The 20,851-nt window shown below is 60.6% G+C and overlaps 2 protein-coding genes across 4 annotated transcripts in view; one reads left to right on the top strand and one right to left on the bottom strand.

Annotated features, from left to right (window-relative positions):
- Window positions 1-1,569: 1,569 nt before the first annotated feature.
- On the top strand, window positions 1,570-11,359 carry MPND (MPN domain containing). Of its 2 annotated transcripts, XM_059918736.1 has the most exons (14): window positions 1,573-1,817; window positions 1,950-2,112; window positions 2,210-2,478; window positions 3,207-3,443; window positions 5,827-5,959; window positions 6,842-6,926; window positions 7,126-7,222; window positions 7,523-7,595; window positions 7,674-7,750; window positions 8,579-8,747; window positions 8,834-8,904; window positions 9,460-9,549; window positions 10,213-10,305; window positions 11,115-11,359. In XM_059918736.1, exons 2-14 carry the CDS (start codon window positions 2,106-2,108, stop codon window positions 11,199-11,201), a joined length of 1,488 nt encoding a protein of 495 aa, XP_059774719.1. In that variant the 5' UTR covers window positions 1,573-1,817; window positions 1,950-2,105; the 3' UTR covers window positions 11,202-11,359. The 2 variants fall into 2 exon arrangements, with proteins under 2 accessions (XP_059774718.1, XP_059774719.1); XM_059918735.1 differs by having other exon boundaries at window positions 1,570-1,817; window positions 5,698-5,959; window positions 7,523-7,750.
- A 193-nt stretch (window positions 11,360-11,552) lies between these two features.
- The window catches only part of SH3GL1 (SH3 domain containing GRB2 like 1, endophilin A2), a 33,155-nt gene continuing 23,856 nt past the window's right edge, over window positions 11,553-20,851 (bottom strand). Inside the window, exons 2-10 of one of the 2 annotated variants that reach the window (XM_059918740.1) lie at window positions 17,228-17,296; window positions 16,822-16,894; window positions 15,859-16,002; window positions 15,335-15,468; window positions 15,004-15,162; window positions 14,532-14,635; window positions 13,730-13,854; window positions 13,504-13,563; window positions 11,553-13,111 (exon numbers count right to left, since the gene is read on the bottom strand). In XM_059918740.1, the coding sequence (XP_059774723.1) occupies window positions 12,879-13,111; window positions 13,504-13,563; window positions 13,730-13,854; window positions 14,532-14,635; window positions 15,004-15,162; window positions 15,335-15,468; window positions 15,859-16,002; window positions 16,822-16,894; window positions 17,228-17,296 (1,101 nt within the window). In that variant the 3' untranslated portion in view covers window positions 11,553-12,878. The remainder of the gene's footprint in view (window positions 13,112-13,503; window positions 13,564-13,729; window positions 13,855-14,531; window positions 14,636-15,003; window positions 15,163-15,334; window positions 15,469-15,858; window positions 16,003-16,821; window positions 16,895-17,227; window positions 17,297-20,851) is intronic. The other variant, XM_059918741.1, reaches the window with a different exon arrangement.

Genomic DNA, 20,851 nt, shown 5'->3' with positions numbered 1-20,851 from the left:
AGGCCTGAGTCCCTAGGAAATGATCCAGATGGGAGAGGCTCGAGATCCAGCCCTGGGTTTTGTAAGAGAGCCAAAGAGAAAGTAGGCAAGGGAATGGGGGAATAAACGGGCCAGTTTGAGCTCTGCTGAGTCTAAGGGGCTGGGGGATGCCTAGTTGATGGCTAGACCCTGGGTGGGTGGTGAGATGACTCCAAAAGGAGGTTTGGACTGGACACAAAGTGAGTGTCAATGAAATTTAACTATCAAGTTAAGAAGAAGAAAAAAGGGAATTTTATTTGAGCCAAACTGAGGATTATAACAGAGGAAGCAGATTCTCAGAAAGCACTGAGAGCTGTTCTGCCTGTTAGAAGCTGAAGGCACAGTCATATACATTTTATATATTTATTTATTTATTTACGCTGCACCACGGGGCATGCGGGATCTTTAGTTCCCCAACGGGAGCGAACGCGCCCTCCCTGCAGTGGAAGCATGGAGTCTTAACCACTGGACCGCCTTGAGACAAAGGATCATACATCAAAATGACATACTGATATTTTACATAAAGTTCACCAAGGATAGATAGTCCAGGTAAGCCCGTAAAAAGGGAGGAGCAAATCATCCTAATCCCCTACAGAGCTGGGAAAGAACACTATTCTTTTAAGAAGTTACATTTACTGTTGAGTAGGCATTCCCATCTTCCCATGTTTGAGGATGGCTGGTTAATGTGTAATGCAGATTAGGGAGAGAGGGAGGAAGGAGGTCCAAACAAACAGAGAATTTTGTTTACTTTTTCTTGTCCTGCCTTAAAATACAAATTTTATTTCATCATGAGTAATAATAATCATTCACATTCCCTAGCTCTTACGCTTTGTCAAGCCCTGGTCTTTAACAACTCTGAAGCAGGAATTATTATCCCCAGGAGGAAACAGGGAGGTGGAGACACTTGGCCAAAGTCACAGAGCTGGGAAGTGGTGGAGCAGGATTTGGAGCCAGGTCCAGTCTGATTCCAGATCATCCTGGCTGGACACCCCCGCCCCTAACATACTGTCCCCTCTTCCAGACCGGGGTCGGGTACACCGATCTGCGGCTGAGCCCAGCCAAAGGTGCCCTGCAGCTTGACGGAGCCCCCACCCCTGGTTTTAAGCCCTGCGAGGGGCTGGTGAGTCCCAGCGCTGGGAGGTGGCCCTGCGCCTCGGAGCAGAGGTCCCGGGACAGTCGCCACCGACAAAAGAAAGGGCTGCAGCTGCGCGGCGCACTTCTAGCCGGGCTCCGCCCACATGCACGAAGCGCTAGGGTTGGGTGGGAGGCGGACGCCGCGAGCCAGGTTGGACCCGCGAGCTGATTGGCTAGCTGAGGACAAGACCCTACAACTGATTGGATGCGTGAGGCCGGAGTCTCTTGCTGACTGCTAGAGGAGGAGCAGTTTAACACTGATTGGCTGGAAGGAATCCAGCCTCTACCGTCTATTGGCTGAAGATGAAATGACCCAGTTATAATTGGTTGGCTGGCTCTGCTGTGATCCAATCATGGAATCAGTCGAGGGCCGCCGGGGAGGGTGGAAGTTAACCCTTTAGAGACTGCCGCCCGGCGTGGGCGCTCTACAGTCGCGGCGCGGGGTTGCTTCCCCATTCTAGCCCGTAGCCCCAGGGCAGTGTGGCTCATTCTCCCGGGCCTCAGTGTCTCCCCGGTCCCAAGAGCCGAGGCCTGTGTGTCCCTCAATAGGAGTGGCCGCGGACCTCAATTTCCTCGCTCGTCGTAGTGGGCTGAGCCCCCCTTATCCCCCAGCCCCAGGCCTCAATCCTGTAGGCGATGGTTGGAGTCATTGGTTCTCCGAAAGCGTAAGTCCCCGGCCTCAGTTTCCCCAGTGGTACCCGGAGCTCTCGGCTACCACCCCCCTCCCATGGAAGGTGGCCTCAGGCCTCAGTTTTCCGAATGGTCTCGCAGGGCTGAGCCGCCACCTCCCTCTCCAGCGTGTGCAGGCCGGAGGCCTGACTTTCCCCACTCGCTCCTGCTGACCCGCCCACCCGCGGCGGCCAATGGCTGGGGCGCTCCCCCCTCGGGACGAAGCCGCGTCACGTGCAGGGAAGAAAGAACCAGAGGCGCGCTGGGCGTGGGGCTGAGCGGCCATGGCAGGTACGGCGGGCCTGGCGGGGGGCCGGCAAGGCGTTGGGCGGGGTGGCTGGACCAGCTCGGGGTGCGCGGCCCCGCTGCAGCCTGTCGCTGCCCGCAGCTCCGGAGCCGCTGTCCCCCGCGGGCGGCGCGGGCGAGGAGGCGCCGGATGAGGACGAGGACGAGGCGGAGGCCGAGGACTCTGAGCGGCCGGGGGCATCGGGTGGCGCGCGCAGCGGCGGCGGAGGCGGCGGCGGTGGCGGCGGGGCCGGGCCAGGGAGCTGCGGCGGGTCGGGGGGCGCGCTCACCAGGCGCGCGGTCACGCTGCGGGTGCTCCTGAAAGACGCGCTGCTGGAGCCCGGCGCCGGGGTGCTGTCCATCTACTATCTGGTGAGCGCCCCCTAGCCGCATCCCATCCTAGCTGGTGCAAAAGGGGAAACCGGAGTCCAGTGTGCTTTCTTGCCTCAGGCCGAGCCCCGGTGTGGGGAGGGGAAACTGAGGTACGGAGCATCCTGAGCCAGCACGAGTCCTTCTGGGCGGGAGAGCATTGTTCACGAAACACTCCACTCCACAAAGGAGAAACTTAGGCTCAGAGAGGACACTAGTGCCTTCCTGACTGTGTGACCTCACTCAACCTCTCCGTTTCCCAGTTTTCCCATCTGTAGAATGGGATTTTCTTTCCTCCCATGGGGTTGCGTGAGGATTCAATGAATAAAGTGCTCAGCAGTATGCCTGCTACACAGTAAGTGCTTTATAAGTGTTTGCAATTATTACTATTATTGTTGTTGTGCTCTTTGTGAGTGGGAGCAACTTGTGAATTGAACACCTGCTGTGTGCCAGGCTGTGCTGGGTGTTAGGGACACAGCAGAGGATCAAGACAGACCCTGTTCCTGCCCTTTGGGGCTCACAGTCCGGTGAAGGGAGGGGGGACAGTCATATAACTGGACAGTTCCAATCCAGGCTGATCGGGATGGTACCTAAGCTGGAAGCCTTCCTGGAAGGAAGCAGGAAGTGGTTACCAAACCCTGGGAAGCAGCATGGGGTCAGGGAGGACTTCTCAGAGGAGGGGTCTTGATGGGTACCAGCTCCTGGGCCCAGCCAGCCCACTGTCATTGCAGGGGAAGAAGTTCGTGGGAGACCTGCAGCCCGATGGGAGGATTGTGTGGCAGGAAACGGGCCAGGTGTTCAACTCACCCAGCGCCTGGGCCACCCATTGCAAGAAGCTGGTGAACCCGGCCAAGAAGTCTGGCTGTGGCTGGGCCTCTGTCAAGTACAAGGGCCAGAAACTGGACAAGTACAAGGCTGCCTGGCTCCGGCGAAACCAGCTCCATATACCTGCAGCTGCCGCCGATGAGGTGCGTCCTTCAGCCTCCCTGACTCACTGTTGGATAAGGAGTACCCAGAGAGAGGATGTTGGAGCTGGGGCCTTGAAGGATGAACAGGAGTTGGTCAGAGAAAGGTGAATGGAAGAGTTTTCCAGAGGAAGGAATGGCATGTGCAAAGCCTTGTAGGCATGAAGCAACACATGCTGCTTAGGGAACCATTATTAGCTGATGCAGCTGGACATTCAGATGCCTTGGTAGCTGAAGGGGCTGGAGACATCGGCAGGGACCAGATCTGGGAGGGTCTTGAATGCCATGATAGTAATAGATATTCTTTGAATGTTCACCAGCTGGGTTGAACTTGGCCAAGGACCCTCTCTGGGTTCCTAGTCTTTTTCATATGTAAAATAGAGATGATAATGGTACCCAGGTGTATTACACACACACACACCTGGCTGGCAAATCTGATATCTTTAGGGCCACTGGCAGGCTGGAAACTCAGGCAAAAGTTGATGCTGCAGTCTTGAGGCAGAATTCCTTGTTTTCCAGGAAACCTTAGTTTTTGCTCTTAAGGCCTTTCAACTGATTGGATGAGGCCCACTGACATTATCAAGGGTAATCTTTATTGAAAGTCAACTTATTGTAGATGTGAACCACATCTACCCAATGCCTTCAAAGCAACACCTCGACTAGTGTTTGATTAAATAACTGGGTACTATATCCTAGCCAAGTTGACTTTTAAAACTAACTTTCACACCATGCCATAGGGCTATTCATTCAGCAAGTATTTAGTAAATGCCACCTGTGTGCCAGGCCCTCTTCTAGGTGCTGGGGATAAAACAGAGACCAAAATGAGAAAAAATCTCTGCTTTCATGGAGAGAGAAACAAATAAGTCCATCTTACTGTATGTTGGCGGAAGTAAGCAGGGGCAGGGAATGGGAGTGGTGGGAGGGTTAGGGTGGTCAGGGAAGGCCTCACTGAGAAGGTGACATTTGATCAGTGAACTGAAGGAGGGGAGTGAGGGAGCCATAAGGCCTTCTGGAAAACAGCACATGCAAAGGCCCTGAGGCTGGACTGTGGCTGGTGTTTTTGAGGAGCAGTGAGGCTCCAGTGTGTCTGGAGCAGAGTGAGCAAGGGGTAGAGAGGGAGGAGGTGAGGACCAGGGCTGGGGGGAGGACAGGGGCAAGTCGTGCAGGACCTCATGGGCTGCGGGGTAGACTTGGGCTTTTACCCTGAGGGAGGTGGGAGCCCTGGAGGGCTGTGGGCAGAGGAGGGGACGGGACCTGACTCAGGTGCTCACGGCCGCCCTCTGGTGGCTGCTGTAGGGTGTAGGGAGGACAGACTGGGGCCGGGGCGCGAGAGTAGGAGCCGGGGAATCGGGGTGCAGGTGATTGTACAGATCCAGGTGGCTGATGATGGAGTGGACCAGGCCAGCCATTGAGGGGGGAGGAAGTGGGCAAATTCTGGTTAATTCTGAAAGTGGATCTGATGGGATGTGCTGATGGATCTGATGTTGTTGTTAGGAGATGTTTTGTTCTGAGCAAGCGGGTGGTCAGGATTGCCCTCATCAGAGATGTGGGGAGGAGCAGGTTTGGGGGGATGGTCAGGGGCAGGGTGGCCATGTTGAGTGTGAACCCCCCGCGAGGAGATGTCAAGGAGCAGCTGGACCCCGAGTCAGGAGCTCAGGAGAGCCCCAGGCTGGAGTCAGGACTGTGGGCAGTTGTTCAGGGGGTAGATGGGGTTTGAGGCCACCCAGGAGGGATGTGGGTGGGGAAGGAAAGAGGCCCGAGGACCCAGCCCTGGGCCAGCGAGTGAGATGGGGGAGAATAAGGGGGTCCAGGAGAGGTGGGAGGGAAGCCAGGTGAGTGGGGGTGTCCCTGGGGAGTTTCCGGGAGGAGAGGAACTGACCCGGGCAGATGCTGCCGAGAGGGGGGCGGGGGACAGAGACTGAGATGTGACCGTTGGGTTTGGACACAGAGAGGTCACCTCGGCAAGGGGTCTTGAGGAGAGAGCAGGGGGAGAGGTTATTGAGAGAATCTGGTAAAATAATCCATGCAAAGTGCTGGCTTGCTTGCTGGATGAATGGAGCAACAGGGCATATGCTAAATGCTTTGCACGCATTCTCATTTCACACTTACGCCACCCCTGTGGGGCTGGAGGTCATTGTGCCGTTTTACAGATGAGGAGACTAGAGCCCAAAGTTTGTCTGTAATAGGCAGAGGCGGGATTCGAACCTTCGAGGCTAGTCCACAGCCTAGATTGTTTCTGCTCACTCCCTCCCTCTAGTGGGCACCTGGGGCAACGACAGGAACCGGAGCCCCAGGCCAGCCAGAGGTCTCTGTGGAACTTGCGGGGAGGGTAGGGAGCAGCCGGCTGAGAGTCCCGTCGCTGTCCCCCCAACCCCGACCCCGCCAGAGCCCGGCCAGCGAAGGAGAGGAGGAGGAGCTGATGATGGAGGAAGAGGAGGAGGAGGTTCTGACAGGAGCCTCAGCGGAGGACAAGAGTCGGAGACCACCGGTGAAGGGCCCCTCGGAGCCTGTCCATCCTGGTGAGAGGTGGGGGGAGGAGGGGAGGAGGAAGGGCAGGAGGCCGACAGAACTCAGGTGGGGGAGGAGGCTGGGGGCAAGTCTGGCCTTTCTTTTCCTTAGAGCCCCCAAGATGCCTGGCTGACTTCCCAGCCCCCGCTGCCTAATTTCACTCTCACTGCCTGACTTCTTTAAGCTCTAATACTACATTTCTTGGTCCCACTGCCCAATTTCTTTATCTGCTGCCGGATTTCTTCACCATGCCGCCTGATTTCCTTGCTCGCCTGTAGGATTTCTTTGCCCTGTTGCCTGATTTCTAGCCCTGCCGCCTGATTTCTTTGCCCCGCTGCCTGGTCCTCACGGGATTTCCTGAGCCCTTCATCTGATTTATTTTTTTCTTTTTAAAATTTATTTATTTATTCACTTATGGCTGTGTTGGGTCTTCGTTTCTGTGCGAGGGCTTTCTCTAGTTGTGGCAAGCGGGGGCCACTCTTCATCGCGGTGCGCGGGCCCCTCACTATCGCGGCCTCTCTTGCTGCGGAAGCACAGGCTCCAGATGCGCAGGCTCAGTAATTGTGGCCCACGGGCCCAGTTGCTCCGCGGCACGTGGGATCCTCCCAGACCAGGGCTCGAACCCGTGTCCCCTGCACTGGTAGGCAGACTCTCAACCACTGGGCCACCAGGGAAGCCCCCATCTGATTTTTTAAATCTCTTCTGTCTGATTTGTTAACCTGCCGCCTGATTTCCCAGTCCACTTGCGTGATTTTTAAGGCTGCCCCTGGAGTGTTTTGTTTGTTTTTTTTTTCTTTCTTGGGCTGCCTGGTCTTCATTTTCCAGTTCCTGGCTGGGGGAGGAACTGACGCTGCCTTTTTTTTTTTTTTCCCCCTTACCCCCCAACCCCGCAGAGGCCACGCCCCCAGGGAAAAGGGTGGAAAACAAGATCCGGGTGCCTGTGCGCTACTGCATGCTGGGTAGTCGAGACTCTGCCAGGTCAGATACACCCCGTGCCTGCCGGGACCCTCACCCCCATCGGTGTGAGCTCTTGCCGGCGTGTGGGGAGCAAAGGCAGGGGTAGGGTGGAGACAAGGCCTCGGGTCCGAGCTGGCTGTGGGCGGCTGGGAAGCCAGCGTGGGGGTGAGGGAAGCGCCTGGGGGTTCCTGAGGCTGTGGAACCCTCCTGGCTCCTTCAGGAACCCGCACACCCTGGTGGAAGTAACATCCTTCGCAGCTATCAACAAGTTCCAGCCGTTCAACGTGGCCATCTCTAGCAACGTGCTGTTCCTGCTGGTGTGTGCCCAGCTCCTGCCTTGCCCCTTAGGGGTCAGGGGCTCTCAGGCCTGGGCAGGGGGTGTCCGTCCCCACCCCACCCCCACCCCGGCCAGAGGATCCCTGGAAGGTCGGCTCCATGAGAGCAGAGACCTTGTCTGCTCTGTTCACTACCGGTAAACAGTAGGCACTCAATGTCTGAATGAAGCAGGAGGTGGGTGGGCTGACCCCGTCACAACGCAAGGGCCCTGGCCCCCAGGACGGCCTTGGGGCGGCGGGGCGCAGTCTGAGCGGGTCTTCCAATGTCCCTCCCCTCCCCAGGACTTCCACAGCCACCTGACCCGCAGCCAGGTCGTGGGGTACCTGGGCGGCCGCTGGGACATCAACAGTCAGAGTGGGTATTTGGGGCCTGTGGGCAGGGGGGTGTTTGGGGCTGGGGTCGATGTCCACGCCTTCTCCCGCCTCTGCGCAGCGCTGACGGTGCGGAGAGCCTTCCCCTGTCGGAGCCGCCTGGGGGACGCGGACACCGCGGCCACCATGGAAGAGGAGGTGAGGGGGCGCAGGGCGACTCCGCGTTCTGGGGAAGGCTGGCGCGGACACAGCTGTCCTGGCTACCGCCTCCTGGCGCCTAGCACCGTGTTGCCGCTCAGCAAGGGTGCAAATGGGTGTGTGTGACCTCCGGTCCCCTCACCTGTGACCCCCACCGTCATACTTCCTTCTGTACAGACGCCGCCGCCGGCCCCTTCCCCTCTGAGCCTGTCTGGCACCTGGTAAAGGCCCGATAAGTATTAGCTGCCGTCCTTAATGTTTTCATAGGGTGCTTAGTACGCGCCTGTGCTCCACACTCAACCTTGGCACAGGGCACAGAATGGGTGTGGATTCGGAGCGCGCACGTTTCTCCGCCCATTTCTTCCTTTCTCTTTACCCTCTTTATTTAACTATTGACTGAGCGCCTGCTATGTGCCGGGAATTGTTCCTTGAGCTGGGGATACAGCAGTGAGCAAAATAACCTTTTAACTTAGATTTATGTGAGGAGCATCTTTTTTTTTTTTTTTTTGGCCACACCACTCGGCTTGCGGGATCTTAGTTCCCCGACCAGGGATTGAACACCAGGCCCTGGGCAGTGAAAGCGTGGAGTCCTAACCACTGGACCGCCAGGGACTATAGCAGCAACTTTTTTACGTTATTTGTTGACTGTCCCCCCCCACTGGACTCACTGAGGGCGGAGCAGGGTGTGTCTCCGTCACTGCTGTGTCCTCAGGCCTGGTACACAGCAGGCGCTCATTAAACGCTGGCCGCGTGGGGCTGGATGGGTGCCAGGCACGTGAGCGCACTAGGGCTGCTAGAACCCCTGGCCCCGCGCGTCTCTGTCCCCAGATTTACCAGAGCCTGCTCCTGCGGGGCCTGTCCCTGGTGGGCTGGTACCATAGCCACCCGTACAGCCCGGCGCTGCCGTCGCTGCAGGACATCGACGCGCAGATGGAGTACCAGCTGCGGCTGCAGGGCTCCAGCAACGGCTTCCAGCCCTGCCTCGCCCTGCTCTGCTGTGAGCCCCGGGAGGGGGCGGGCGTGGGGCCCCAGCAGGCCACCGAGCCTCCAGGCCCAGCCCGTTCTCTCTCTCTCCTCCCCCAGCCCCTTACTACTCTGGTAACCCGGGCCCGGAGTCCAAGATCTCGCCCTTCTGGGTGATGCCGCCCCCTGAGGTAGGCGGGGCTGCTGGGAGGCGTGGGCGGGGCCCTGTGTGGGTGTGGGTGTGGGAGGGGTCAGGAGGCCTTGTTAGCGGTAGGAAGCCAGTACTCTGGTTCCGGGCTCATCTCGGGGAGCTGGGGCCTGCTTCTCTCATCTGTGAAATGGGAGCATAATCATTGCCCTGAGGCAGTGGGCGTGAGGGGTGTTGAAAAGGTGGGTGCTCTACCTGTAGCGTGCTGCTTTTGCCACCAAGGTCGCCTCCTTCCTGAGCCCTGTCTGGTTTCATTCCCCAAGTCCATCTCGGGGTCAGAAATCAGCTTTAGAAAGGAATTCCGGAGCCATGGCCGCTCCTCTGTGTGTGGTGGGAAGGGTGCCACCCTGCCTCCCTAGTCGCATTGCTGGGTTCCTTTAAGGTCTCGCACGGCTCTGGATCTGATCCGAGTGCGGAGCCAGGCCTGCAGTATCAATTCTCCGACTCCCAGCCCTGGGCACTTCCTGCTGTGCTCTGCCATCTTGGACGGGGGCCGGGTTGGGGGTAGCTAGGGGTGACTGGCGTGTATCTCTGCCAGCAAAGGCCCAGTGACTATGGCATCCCCATGGACGTGGAAATGGCCTACGTCCAGGATGGCTTCCTGACTAATGACGTCCTTCATGAGATGGTGAGTTCACTGCCGCGTGAGGTGGGTGGGGGTGGGGTGGGCGCCCAGCTGGATGGACGTGACACTGTAGGACTTGGGAAGCGCTGGCTGAACGAGCCACATCAGGGCCGAGTCAGGCTCCTCTTCCGCTCCTGAAAATCACGGGCTCTTAGGATCAAGTCCCAGATCCTTGCCTCGGCCCCTCCTACCTCTCCCCCCTCGCCCTCCTGGCTGTTCTGGAACATGCTAGGGATGCTCCCGCCTTGGGCCTCCGCACCTGCCAGTGATTCTCCAAGTGGGGACACGTGAGAACCTCGGGTGTTACTCGGACGAATAGCAAGCAGGCATTTAAACAAATGGAGCTAGTTCGTCACACCTGTGACTTCACTGATGTTACTGCTCTGGCTGAGGCTAAACCACGGAGCCGTGTCAGGGCCGGGGCGGGTATAAAGAATCACATTCAGTGTGCCTGCTGCTTCTACGGAAGTTGTCTCCCCCTCCAGGGGGCCTTCCTGCCAAGCTCCTTAATTTCTCCAGGACCTGGGTAACGTCCACATGCCGCGCTGCATTAGACTAGAGGCCCCCCGAGGGGTGGCAGCAGTGTCTGTCCCACTCGCTGCTGTATCGCGAGTGCCTGGCCCAGGAAGCGCGGTCGCTGGGGCTCACCTGTCCCCCGTTCCTTAGATGCTGCTGGTGGAGTTCTACAAGGGCGCCCCTGACCTCGTCAGGTTCCAGGAGCCTTGGAACCAGGAGCACACCTACCTCGACAAGCTCAAGGTGAGACTCATGCCGAGTCCCGTGCAAAACCCCTTCTTTTATAAAGATCTCCGGGAGCCCCGGGGACCCCCCCACCCCCTCTCCCTCCAGAATATATCCGTGGGCAGCCTGAAGAGAAGTGAGTTCTTACCTGGGCCTGGACAAAAATACTTCAGTCAGAAATGAATGCTGCCAGAGAAAAGTTGTGTTTTATCACATGGGGGTGGTGACGCTGGTGGACATCACCATCAAAACGCAGATGAAAATGCAAAAGCCCCGTAGACCTCATGACCCCTGGGACATCCCAGCTGGAGACGCTGCTCTGGGCCCTGCTTCTCCCGGGGCCGTCCACGGAGGTGCAGGAGGGGTTCTGAATCTTAAGCAGCAGCAAAGCCGAACCGAGCAGAGTGGCTGGTGCTGGGAGTGGGTTTGTCTAGCCCGCTGGCCCTACAGTTGGTTAACGGGACGTGTCGGCAGGGGCTCCGCATATTTCCTGCCTGAGAGTCGTTCTCAGAAGACACTACCCACTCCGCTTTGCAGAGAAATAGCTTCACACGTTTGCTTGTTTTGTTCAGACTTAACAGTGACCAGGGCTTAAAGCTGCCACTGGTCACCTCCCAGCCCGGTGCTAGGTGCGTGGGGTGGGGTGGCCTCGGCACACGAGGGGGGCGCGTGTAAGGGCAGGATTTGGAGGGTGTGGAGGAACCTCACCCCCAAAGGACGACATCCCCAGGCCTTGAGGTGTGGCTTTAGGGACATGGCTGCATGCTTGGGTTAGGAGGGCCCCCTGGCAGGCTGCAGCCCTGAGGCACCAGGCCTCCTTGTTTCAGATCTCCCTGGCCAGCAGGACGCCCAAGGACCAGGGCCTGTGCCATGTGCTGGAGCAGGTTTACAGCGTCCTCAAGCAGGGGAGCTGAGAGCACCAGCCTCCAAGGACCGGGGAGGCCTTTGGTCAGATGTGGCTCCCCGAGGCTCTGGGTGAGGGGAATCGGCCCAGGGCCTTTGTGCTGCTTTGTTGCTGTGTGACTGAGGTGTGTGACGGCAGAGGCTCAGATAATAAAGGAGAAACAGCCTAGGCATGTGTCTCACGGATGCAGGAGGGGTTGCTGTTCCTGCAGCAGTGGCTATGGGGAGAGGCCGTGCTGGCGACTGGGCAGATGACAGCTGTCCCTCCCGGGCTCACTGTGGGCTGGTGCTCATGTGGGCCCCACCCTGACCTGGTGACCCCTTCGGGAGGGCCCGCCCTGCACCACAACCAGGCAAGAGGCTGTAGAAAGAGACATTTAATACTTTTTAAAAAAAATCAGGATTACATTTTGATCTGCCCTAGGCTGGGATGTCTGTGTCTCCTCCAGGTACTGGTGACCGGGGGCCTCTCGGAGCAGCAGGGAGGGCCTGGTGTCCTTGGGGCTTAACCGGGTCACCAGAGGAGGGGAATGTGAACCAGGCCCGGGGTCCCCTGTTTAGCCAAGTTTTGGATTAGGCAAGAGGGGAAGTAGGTGCAGGGCTGGGGCCCTGCTGGTCTGGGCAGCTGCCTACCTTGGTCTGAAGGAGATGGCCTGGGCCACTGTCCAAAGAGGGTATGGTGGCCGGCTCACCAGCGTGGTGCCCGTGACTCCCCAAGGGGTCCCAGCAGCCAGGGGTCTGGGAACATTCACTTAACAAAGCCTTTGTGCTTGACCTTCCACATAGTGGAGGCTGGGCTCCTGTGGTCGTGTGTGTGTGCGTGTGTGCGTACAGACACGTGCGCGCTGGCAGCTTGTGCCAGAGAGATGCTCCACGTGCTTGGCTTGGGATGCGGTGGTGGGCACGGGTGTTTGGGGCTTAGTGCCCTGCAGGGGGGAGATGGCCTGTCTTTAGGGGCCCTGGCCCCTGAGAACCCCAGGCTCGTCTTTCCCCAAGTCCCCAGCCAGAAGAAAGGGGTGAAACCCTTCCAGGAAGGTGGCATCTGTAGGCACTCAGGGGCCTAGGGAGCTCTGGAGGGGGCTGGTAGTTTCCGGGGGGGGGGATTTAAAAGCAGGGTGGCGAGTCTCAGCCAGGGGTCTCGCCCAGACCACCCCATCACACCGATGTTCAGTCCTATCCTGTTAAGGGCAGGTCTCCGGACAGAGCTGGATGGAGGTGGGAGAGGATGCGTATGCGTGCGCACGTGTGTGTGTGTGTGTACGTGTACGTGTGTGTGTGAGAGTGAGAGAGGAGAGAGAGAGAGAGAGAGAGGGAGAGAGAGGGAGGAGAGAGAGAAGGGGGGCCCACCTGGAGTTACCGGTCCCTGGAAGGGCAGGAGGAGTTAGTGTTTCTAAGAGCACCTTAATGTGAGCCTCCTGGGGTGGGGTGGGCGGAGCTGGGGGGGCAGAGTTGTGAGCAGCAGGAAGGAGGAACACTGCCCAGCCCCCAAGACGGCCACGTGGAGTGGGGAAGGGAGCCCCCACCACCGGGGGTGAGCGCTAGTGTAAACAGGGGCCCCGCTGCCCTGGGGCCGGGTCAGGCCCAGAGCGGGCCACCCCGCAGGCTGTGAGCGCTGCCCGGCTGCGGGGCCCATGGAATGCAGAGATCTGGATGGAGGGGCGGCGGGCCGACACATCACTGAGACGCGGTCACTGGGGCAGCGGCACCAGCACCTCCACGTAGCTGAGGGGGAAGAAGCCGGACTGGCCGTGGAGCATGCCCTCGTACCAGTTCTCGTCGATCTGGTTGGTCAGCGTGATGATGTCGCCCTCGTGGAAGCCCAGCTCCCCGTCGTTCTCAGGCTCAAAGTCATACAGGGCCTTGCAGCTCGGCTGGTCCAGGGGCGCTGGGGGTGGGGGAAGGTCCAGGCTGTCACCTGCCCCTGTGGGTGCACAGGGGGATGTCGCCTCCTCTCCCCTCCACTCCCACCCCCTTGTCCTGCCCACTCACTGCTCCTTGCTTTTCCCCAAGGAGAGCCGCTCCCTCCTCTGCGGCCCCCACTGCTATCAGAAGGAGCCAAGTGACAAGGGGAGGGAAAAGGGCTCTGTGAGTGGTCACCAAAACGCTCCTGGGAGGAGCTGGGGACAGTGGCATCAGGGTGACAGTGACCAGAAGCACACAGCTCTCAGGGTACCACTTGGAACAGAGGGAAGCCCAGCTCTACTTCTACCAGAGAAGGGGTGGAGATGGACCCTTGGGGCACAGATTAGAAGGCGGCATCGTAAACCGAGGCAGAGGCACGGGGCAGGGCCTGGGCCCCTTGGGGACACTCACGCATGCTCCTGCTGCTGGGGGTCCGGGTAGGCTTGTCGGAAGATCGAAAAGATGACGAAGCTGCTTGCAGACAAAGCACAGAGGTGGGCTGAGAATGCTGGCGTGGGGCCTGGTGCCCATCCTTGGGGCTCCTCGTGCAGAGAACTGGCCCTGCGGTTGGATGGGTGGCGGCCTGGGGGCTCCCCCGAAGGGGCCTGGGGCAGAGTGGTGCCCTCTCCTCCATTACCTGTGATCTTGGGGGCCGTGGCGCAGGGGAAGCCCCCGTTGGACTGCTCAGGCTCTCCGAGGTCCAAGGGCTCCCGGGGCTTGGGCTTATACTCCCGTTTGGGGCGCGAAGAGGCTTCCCGCATCCTGCATGTGGAAGGACGCCTGTGAGCAGCTGCAGGGCCACCTCTTGAGACCTCGCGTGTCGAGGTCAGGGAACAACGCCTCCACCCCCAGCTATTTATGCTGCTGCCCCGGGACTCGGGATGCACGTGGGAGGCGGCGAGAAGGGGGCCCCCAGGCATATCTCCAAGGCTGCCTACAGGCCTGGTCCTACTGCACCCAGACGCCTCCTCGGCAGTGGCGGCTGGGGAGCTGGTGCCCAACAGACACCCGCCCCTCATCAGGGAACCACCGCCCACCGGGGCTTCCCTTCTTAGGCCCTGGACACTGCCTGACTGCAAGATGGCCCTCGGAGACAGGGAAGGAGAGGAAGGGGCTCCCCAGGGGCAGGGCTGGGCAAACCCTCTCCCCACAGGACATCCCAAGCCTCTCCTCTGGCGACCAGGATGAGCGTGATGAGGTCCTGCTCCCTCCTGGGACCCCCGCCCTGACTCATGAAGCCTGGGGATTCTTTCTGAAAAGGAAGTAACCCCGCTGCTCTGGAAGGAACATGTCACAGTGGGGCTGGGTTGTCCGGGGGCGGGGGCGTCCCACGGGTCCCCCAGGGCTGGCCCCGGCAGCCACAGCACCCAGCCACCGGGCCTCCCAGCCAACAGGGTGGGCCAGGGCTCCCGCGGGGAAGGCCGGGGGGCCAGGCCCACCTTCGCTTGAGCTTATCAGCTAGCTCGTCCAGGATCTGCACGGCCTGCCGGTGGTAGTCCAGTTGGGCATCCACCAGGGCGGAGAGCTGGCTCACCTGCTCGATCTGCAAGGGACCAGCCAGGGCTGAAGAGCTGCCCTCCTTCTGGCCCCCATCTCTGGCTGCCTCCTGCAGGGAGCCTTCCCAGATTGTTCCAGATGTGGGCCCAGCCCCCGCCTGACCCTTGAGCTGCAGCCAGAGGAGGGTGAAGGGCTTGAGAAGACCCCAGAGCCTCAGTGGGCCAGTGGCTTCCTCTGGGCCTCCTGTTCCCCCTTCCTTCCCTTCACACCCTGAACAGGCACAGAGCCTGCCCACTGGCCCTGGGAAGTGGGCACCGCCGCTGGGCTCCTGTCTCAGGGGCTCCCCCAGGGCAGTGCCCGGCAGGCCGGTGTGGTGGGTGCATGCGGCGAGGGGCTCAGGGCCCACACACGTACGTCGGTCTCCAGGAGGTTGTGCATGCTGGTCTCGGCCACCTCCTTGGACTCCTCAAACTTCTCCATGGCCTGGCGCAGCTCCTCATCGGGGATCTTGCCCTGCCGCTTCTTCTTGTAATCAAAGTCCAGGCGGCGGCCCTCCAGCTTCTTCAGGTGGTGCTGGGGGCCGGGACGAGGGTCACACCGCGTGCCTGGGACCTCGGGGAGGGCCACCTGATGCCCTGCAGCCCTTCCCGCTGGGAAACGTGGCCCGAGCTGGGCTGTATGGCGGCGGGGGGGGGGGGGGGGGTGCGGGTAGGGGCGAGGGTGGGCCTGGAGCGGCCCCGCATACCTGGATCTCCTTCAGGTCCTTGTCGCACAGGTTCTGGAGGGGATCGATGAAGTTCTGCTTCACCTCTATGTCCAGGGAGTCCTTCACCTCAGCCAGGCGCTTCATGGACTCCCCGGCATCCAGCAGGGCGTCGCCTGGGGAGAGGATGGGGTGGCGGAGGAAGCCGTCACAGGAGGCCTTGGCCTGCGCGGCCGAGACACACCCCACGGCCGAGGACCTGGACGCCAGAACAGAGAACGAAACAAGGGACCCTTAAGTCTAACCCGGAGCCACAGGGGCCGGTGGTGACAGGTGTTCACGAGCTGCCCTCCCACCTCTTGGAAGGCACCCAGGTCCGCCATGGGCCGGGAAGGTGGCTTTCGCATGGCCGTTGATGCTATAGGCAGCCCTCGTCCAGGGGACCAGCCAGCCCTGGAGAAGAAGATCCTCGAGCTACGGGGGAAGTGCCAGCCTGCTGGCAGCACAGAGACTCTGGCCCCAAGCTCTCAGGCCCGCCCCCGCCTCCAGCCTCCCCACGGCCTCACCGAAGTTGGACTCGCCGCCCAGCTCCTTCCCATGGCGGATCATGCACTCGCCCAGCAGGCCCTCCGACTGCGGGTAGCCAGGGTTCTTCACCTGCCCTCGGATCTTGGACACCGTGTTGAGCATCGTCAGCTTGGCCCGCGAGGCTAGAAGAGGGTGGGGCCGGGTGGGTGTGGTCTCTCAAGGAGCCACCAGACTGCCAGCTGCCCCCCTCTGCCTGGGTGCTTGTTTATTTCTGAAGTGCTCCCTCGGCCCGAGGAACCAGAGCGTGAGAAGAACCTCCCGAACGTGAGAAGTCCCCCCTCTACTCTGGTCCTCGCGCAGGAGTACCAGCAGTGGGGCAGGAGAGGGGGCCGGCTCCTCGAGACCCCCAGAGAAGGTGTGGACAGGTACAGGCGCCCACAATGCAGACCTCTACCGGGGGTGGGAGGTGAGGGGCGTGCCTGCACCTCTGCCAGCTCCAGTCTGTCCCCAGCGTAGGCCTCAGGTGGACACGGCTGCTTTTGCTGTCTGTCCTGCATCCTCTGCCTTTCACTACAGGAACCAACATTTGGATTTTCCTCCAGGAAATGTCCCTGCCTCCCTCTCAGCCTCGGAGACCCCACCTCATGCTCCAAAGGCAGGCTTGTGGCTGGGGCCTGGCACCTGATTCAAATTGGTCCAAAGAGTTGATTGGGGGGAAAAGATGCTCTTTTCTGTTGGGACCATTAGCTTTAAGGATAATTTAAGGCTAGGGTTGCCATGAGAAGCGAGAGCTGACAGATAAAGCAGAAAGGAAACGCATGACCCTGAGGACATCCTTTGGCTGCCTGGATCCAGCCATGCCTGAACCCGCCTACCCCTGGGCATTTCAGTTCTGTGGGCCCACGCACAGCTTCTTCATGTTCCGGTAACCAGAAGATTCTGGACTGACAAGAGACCCGAGGAGCTGGGGGCAGACCCCTCGCAGCTGGCTGGTGCCCTACCTGGGTTGGGCTGCAGATACTCGATGGTTCTGGCCAACACTTCTGTCACAGCCTTGCTGGTAACGTCCACCTTCTGTAAAGAGAGTCCACGTGTGGGGTTTTGAAACCATCAGGGCGCCTGAGGCCAAACCAGGAGCACCTGGACAGCCCTTGCCCCGGTCCCAGTTCCCCAACCGCCTCAGAGCCCACACAAGAACTGCCCGCTGCTTCTGGGGGCCGCCTCGCCTCCCTGCCTCCTTGCTATTGGCTATGCTGTGCCCCCGCCGCTGCCTGCCCTGGGCTGGGGGGAGGCCTGCGACCTGCCTAGACCCTCCCGGTAAGCCTCGCCTCCCCCCAGATGCCAGGGCCGGGCCCTATGGGGGCTAGTAACACTGTCAGCGTCAGACAGGCACCCCTCTCCCGTTACCTTCTCCATCTCTTTGAAGTCATCGTCCAGCTTGGTCCCTTCAGCCCCTCCGACCTTCTCACTGACCAGCTGGGGAATGAAAGTAGGGAAGAGAGTGTGAACCTCAGGGGAGGAGGGCGAGGGCTCAGGCGTCCACGATGGCTTCCCAGGGATGCTGAATGTGGCAGCCAATGGCAAAACGGGGAGCCGAACGAGCTCCCGCTCCAAACCCACACACTCCTGCAAACCCAGGGCCAGGGGCTCCTCCTGCCGGAAGCCTTCCCTGGCTGTGCCCACCTGGTCAGGCTGCGCTGGCGGCTCCGCAGCCCCTGAGAGGGTCCCCCACCCCCACGGGGTTGTGCAGACTGTCCGGGCCCCCCTCACAGGGCTGCGGGGCCCACGCCCGGACGGAGGTGCTGTGGTTCAGCGAGACGCCGAGGCTCACGGAAGCCCCTTCGCTCAGGGAACTGCGGCCTCCCTTTCCCACTGAACTCCTGCCTCTCCGCGAAGGACTCTCGGGGACCAAGGGTCTGCACGCCCCAGGGGCACCTCTGAGAGGCGAGCAGGTCCTGAGGCCAAATGAACATGAAGACTGCCATGGGACAAGCACCGAGCGGGAGGGAAGACCTGCCCCACACGGGCCAACTGTGGTGCCCAGAAGTCACTTCTTGTGTGCGCGGGTGTGAACACACACAAACACACAATTTCCTGGTGGCCAGCAGCAGTCTTTGCCCACTTGTCAGGACCGCTCCCGGGGCTCCTGAAGGCACCCTAACCCTAACCTGGGTGGTCTTGGGCTGTCAGCTTCACTGGGCCTCAGTTTTCACCTCTAAAATGGGGTGACAGGTGTGCACTCACCGAGCTGTGGCCAGGCTCCCGTGGGCTGCTGTGTGCAAGTGTGCGCTCAGGGGTACTCCTGCGACACCGTGCTGCCCACGCCGATGACTGCTGTTACTTTCCCCGCGCATCTTGGTTCTCCAGGGGGACCCCAGGACTGTAGGGCAGGCCTAGCCTATAGGCCTTCATCCCCGCCGCTCCCCGCCTGGGGTCAAGGGGAGTCTGCGGGGAGCTGCATACCCCTGCAAGTCAGTGTTCTCACGGCAGCTGCACCCCAGGAGCCCAGGAGGGGACGGGGCACAGAAAGGAAGCAGGGCTGGCTCAGGGCCCCTCCACCATGCACCAGTCTCTGGGGGACCTCCAAGGGCAGGCAGGGGCTGCCCTCCCGTTTTTGACTTTATAAGGAAAGACCCTGGTCTCTCCTAGGTGTTTCTGGGGTGTTCCACTTTATTTCATGGGGCAGTTTCACTTCTTTTGATTATGGTAAAACAGGACGTTCTCAAATTCAGTGGTTGCCAGAGGGAAATGAGTTACGTGTCTGATGTGAGACAAGACACTTCTGGTGAACTGAAAGGGTAGCTGAAGTGCTGGCGCTCAAAAACCACACTTTCCGGGCCGAGGGCCTGCTCAGTACCGGGGACACGGGCGCCCCCAGGGAGCAGCCCCTGCTGGCGGGGACCACGTCCTTCCTCTGAGGGGAGAAGCATGGGCAGACCCCACAGCCTCTTCCAGACCCTCCAGGAGTGTCACCTCCCCATCTCCCCTGGGAGCCCTCTGACCGCTCCCATGCGGGGCCTCCTTGCTCTGGCACCGGGGGGCTGTGCTGGGAACATCTGCGTCCCTACCAGTCTCCTCGCCCTAACCCCACCTGGGAGCTCCAAGCTCCAGTCCCTCAGGCTGACTGGCCCCAGGTCCCTTCTCTCCAAGGCCCACAGTCCAGAACCGGCACAAGTGGACGAAAGGATGACAAAAGGCCAAAAGGGAGAAGTGGGAAAAAGCAAGCCACATGCCAACCACAGCAAGAGCATCAGCAAAGGGAGGCGGTGCTCCAGAGGAGGGGCCTGGGGAGCCCCCACGGGGAGGCCGGAGGGCGGGGAGTGCCCCGTCTGTGTGGGAGGCCAGGACCCTGCCGCTCGGTCCTGCTTGGGGACCCCGCACACACCTTTTTGGGCCCGGCAAGAGCAGCACCGCCATGGAATTAACACCTTCACGTGTAGCGTCTGCATCCAGCACTCCCCACAAGTGATGGTGTTCCCCGGCTGCGGGAGAGGAAACTGAGGTGCAGCCCTGGCAGGGGCCCTGAGGGCTGAAGCCCACTCTTCTCTCTGCAGCTACTGACGCCGCCCCACCCCCCCACTCCAGCCCGCAGTGCAGAGGGGCTGCTCCTGCCGGCCAAGGCACCCCCCAGAGTGGGGGAGGCAGCAGAGGGGGTGGGTGAGCGCTGCCCACTCTCCGGCAGGGCCGTGACCGCGGCGGTGTGGAAATCGTGGCCTCCTGGGCCCGCCCAGCTGGGTGGGAGCCTGAGTCACCAGCAGTGGGCCCACACTGGCTGCCACCGTGAAACCCACGTGGGTGCCTCCCTGGGGGAACGTGGGGCCCAGGCCGAGCCACGGCCCCAGCCCCCCCCACCAGGTGACAGCCGGGGCTGAGGGGTCGCTGTGGAGAGGCTGCGCTCGGCCAGAGCTGGCAGCGGCCTTCGGAGATGAACTCGCTGTTGCCCGTCACACGGGCCTCTCAGATCCCAGGCTGGCTCCCCACCGGCACGCCTGGCTTCACTTCCGCCCTGGCAGGGCGCTCAGGGGCCGTGAGTCCCAGGAAGGCCCAGAACGGGGTCTTTTCTGAGGAGGCCGGGCAGCTGTCTGGTAAAAAGGGCCACGGTGGTTCTGAGACCAGCCACCAGGTGGGACTGCTGAGTGAGTGCTGCTCTGCGACCCTCCGAGCGCGCGCCTTCCTGTGTCTGCGCGTCCCCCGTGATGGTGGCTCTATCGAGGTACTGCTGGCCTGTGCACGACCCACCAGGGGGTGCACACCTCCGCCCCGCAGGAGGCTCCCTCTGCGGCCTGCCCCTCTGGCGGTACCTCTCCGGGAAACTGCACGAGCCAACCCCCCACCGTTTGTTTGGTCTGACCTGTGTCACTGCCCTGGTATTACTTCCAACCTCTGGGAGGAGCGTGCCCTGCCCGCGATTCAGCCTGCAAGGCACCTCCAGGGCTCCAGCTCCGGGTCCCCCTAAGTTCAAACTGCGGCTTAGACTGCAGAGGTGGTTACTACCAGCCAGAGAGTGGAAGGACCCCCAACCTGTTTGCCTCCCCGTGTGCCGACCCATTCGGGCTGCTCCGCCAGCGACAGCCCCAGCCCAGCTCCCACCTGGACTCTGAATGGTCAGATTTACGACGACACGACCCCCAAGTGACCACGACAGGCAGAGGGCACCCACTTCAGGCTCTCACACAGAGGAGCAGTGGAGCCGTATGGTCTGAGGACACCTGCCCCAGGCACCTGGGAAGTGCGCGAACTTGGAACGGAGATGGGGCTTCATCCCTGAGCACCTACACGACCTCCACCCAATGCAAGCCGCCTGTGGGCACTCATAATAAAGACCACTCGGAGAAGGGGCTGTTCTCTCAAGGACTGGCATTCTTCGGCCTTCTAGACTTTGGCCATGTTTGGAGAGGAGCAAGGAATCTGACACGCGTGAGAGAAACAAAGAACGCGCGGTGGAACAATCCGAAAACACAAGACATTGTGCGCCAAGAGCCGGCAGGGCAGCTGCTCCAGGAGTCCAACAGAGAACAGGAAGGCAGGAGA

This window comes from Balaenoptera ricei, chromosome 3, assembly GCF_028023285.1.
Source record: "Balaenoptera ricei isolate mBalRic1 chromosome 3, mBalRic1.hap2, whole genome shotgun sequence".
Taxonomy (NCBI): domain Eukaryota; kingdom Metazoa; phylum Chordata; class Mammalia; order Artiodactyla; family Balaenopteridae; genus Balaenoptera; species Balaenoptera ricei.
The sequence above is the reverse complement of the archived record's forward strand: the minus strand, read 5'-3'. Positions and strand labels throughout refer to the sequence as shown.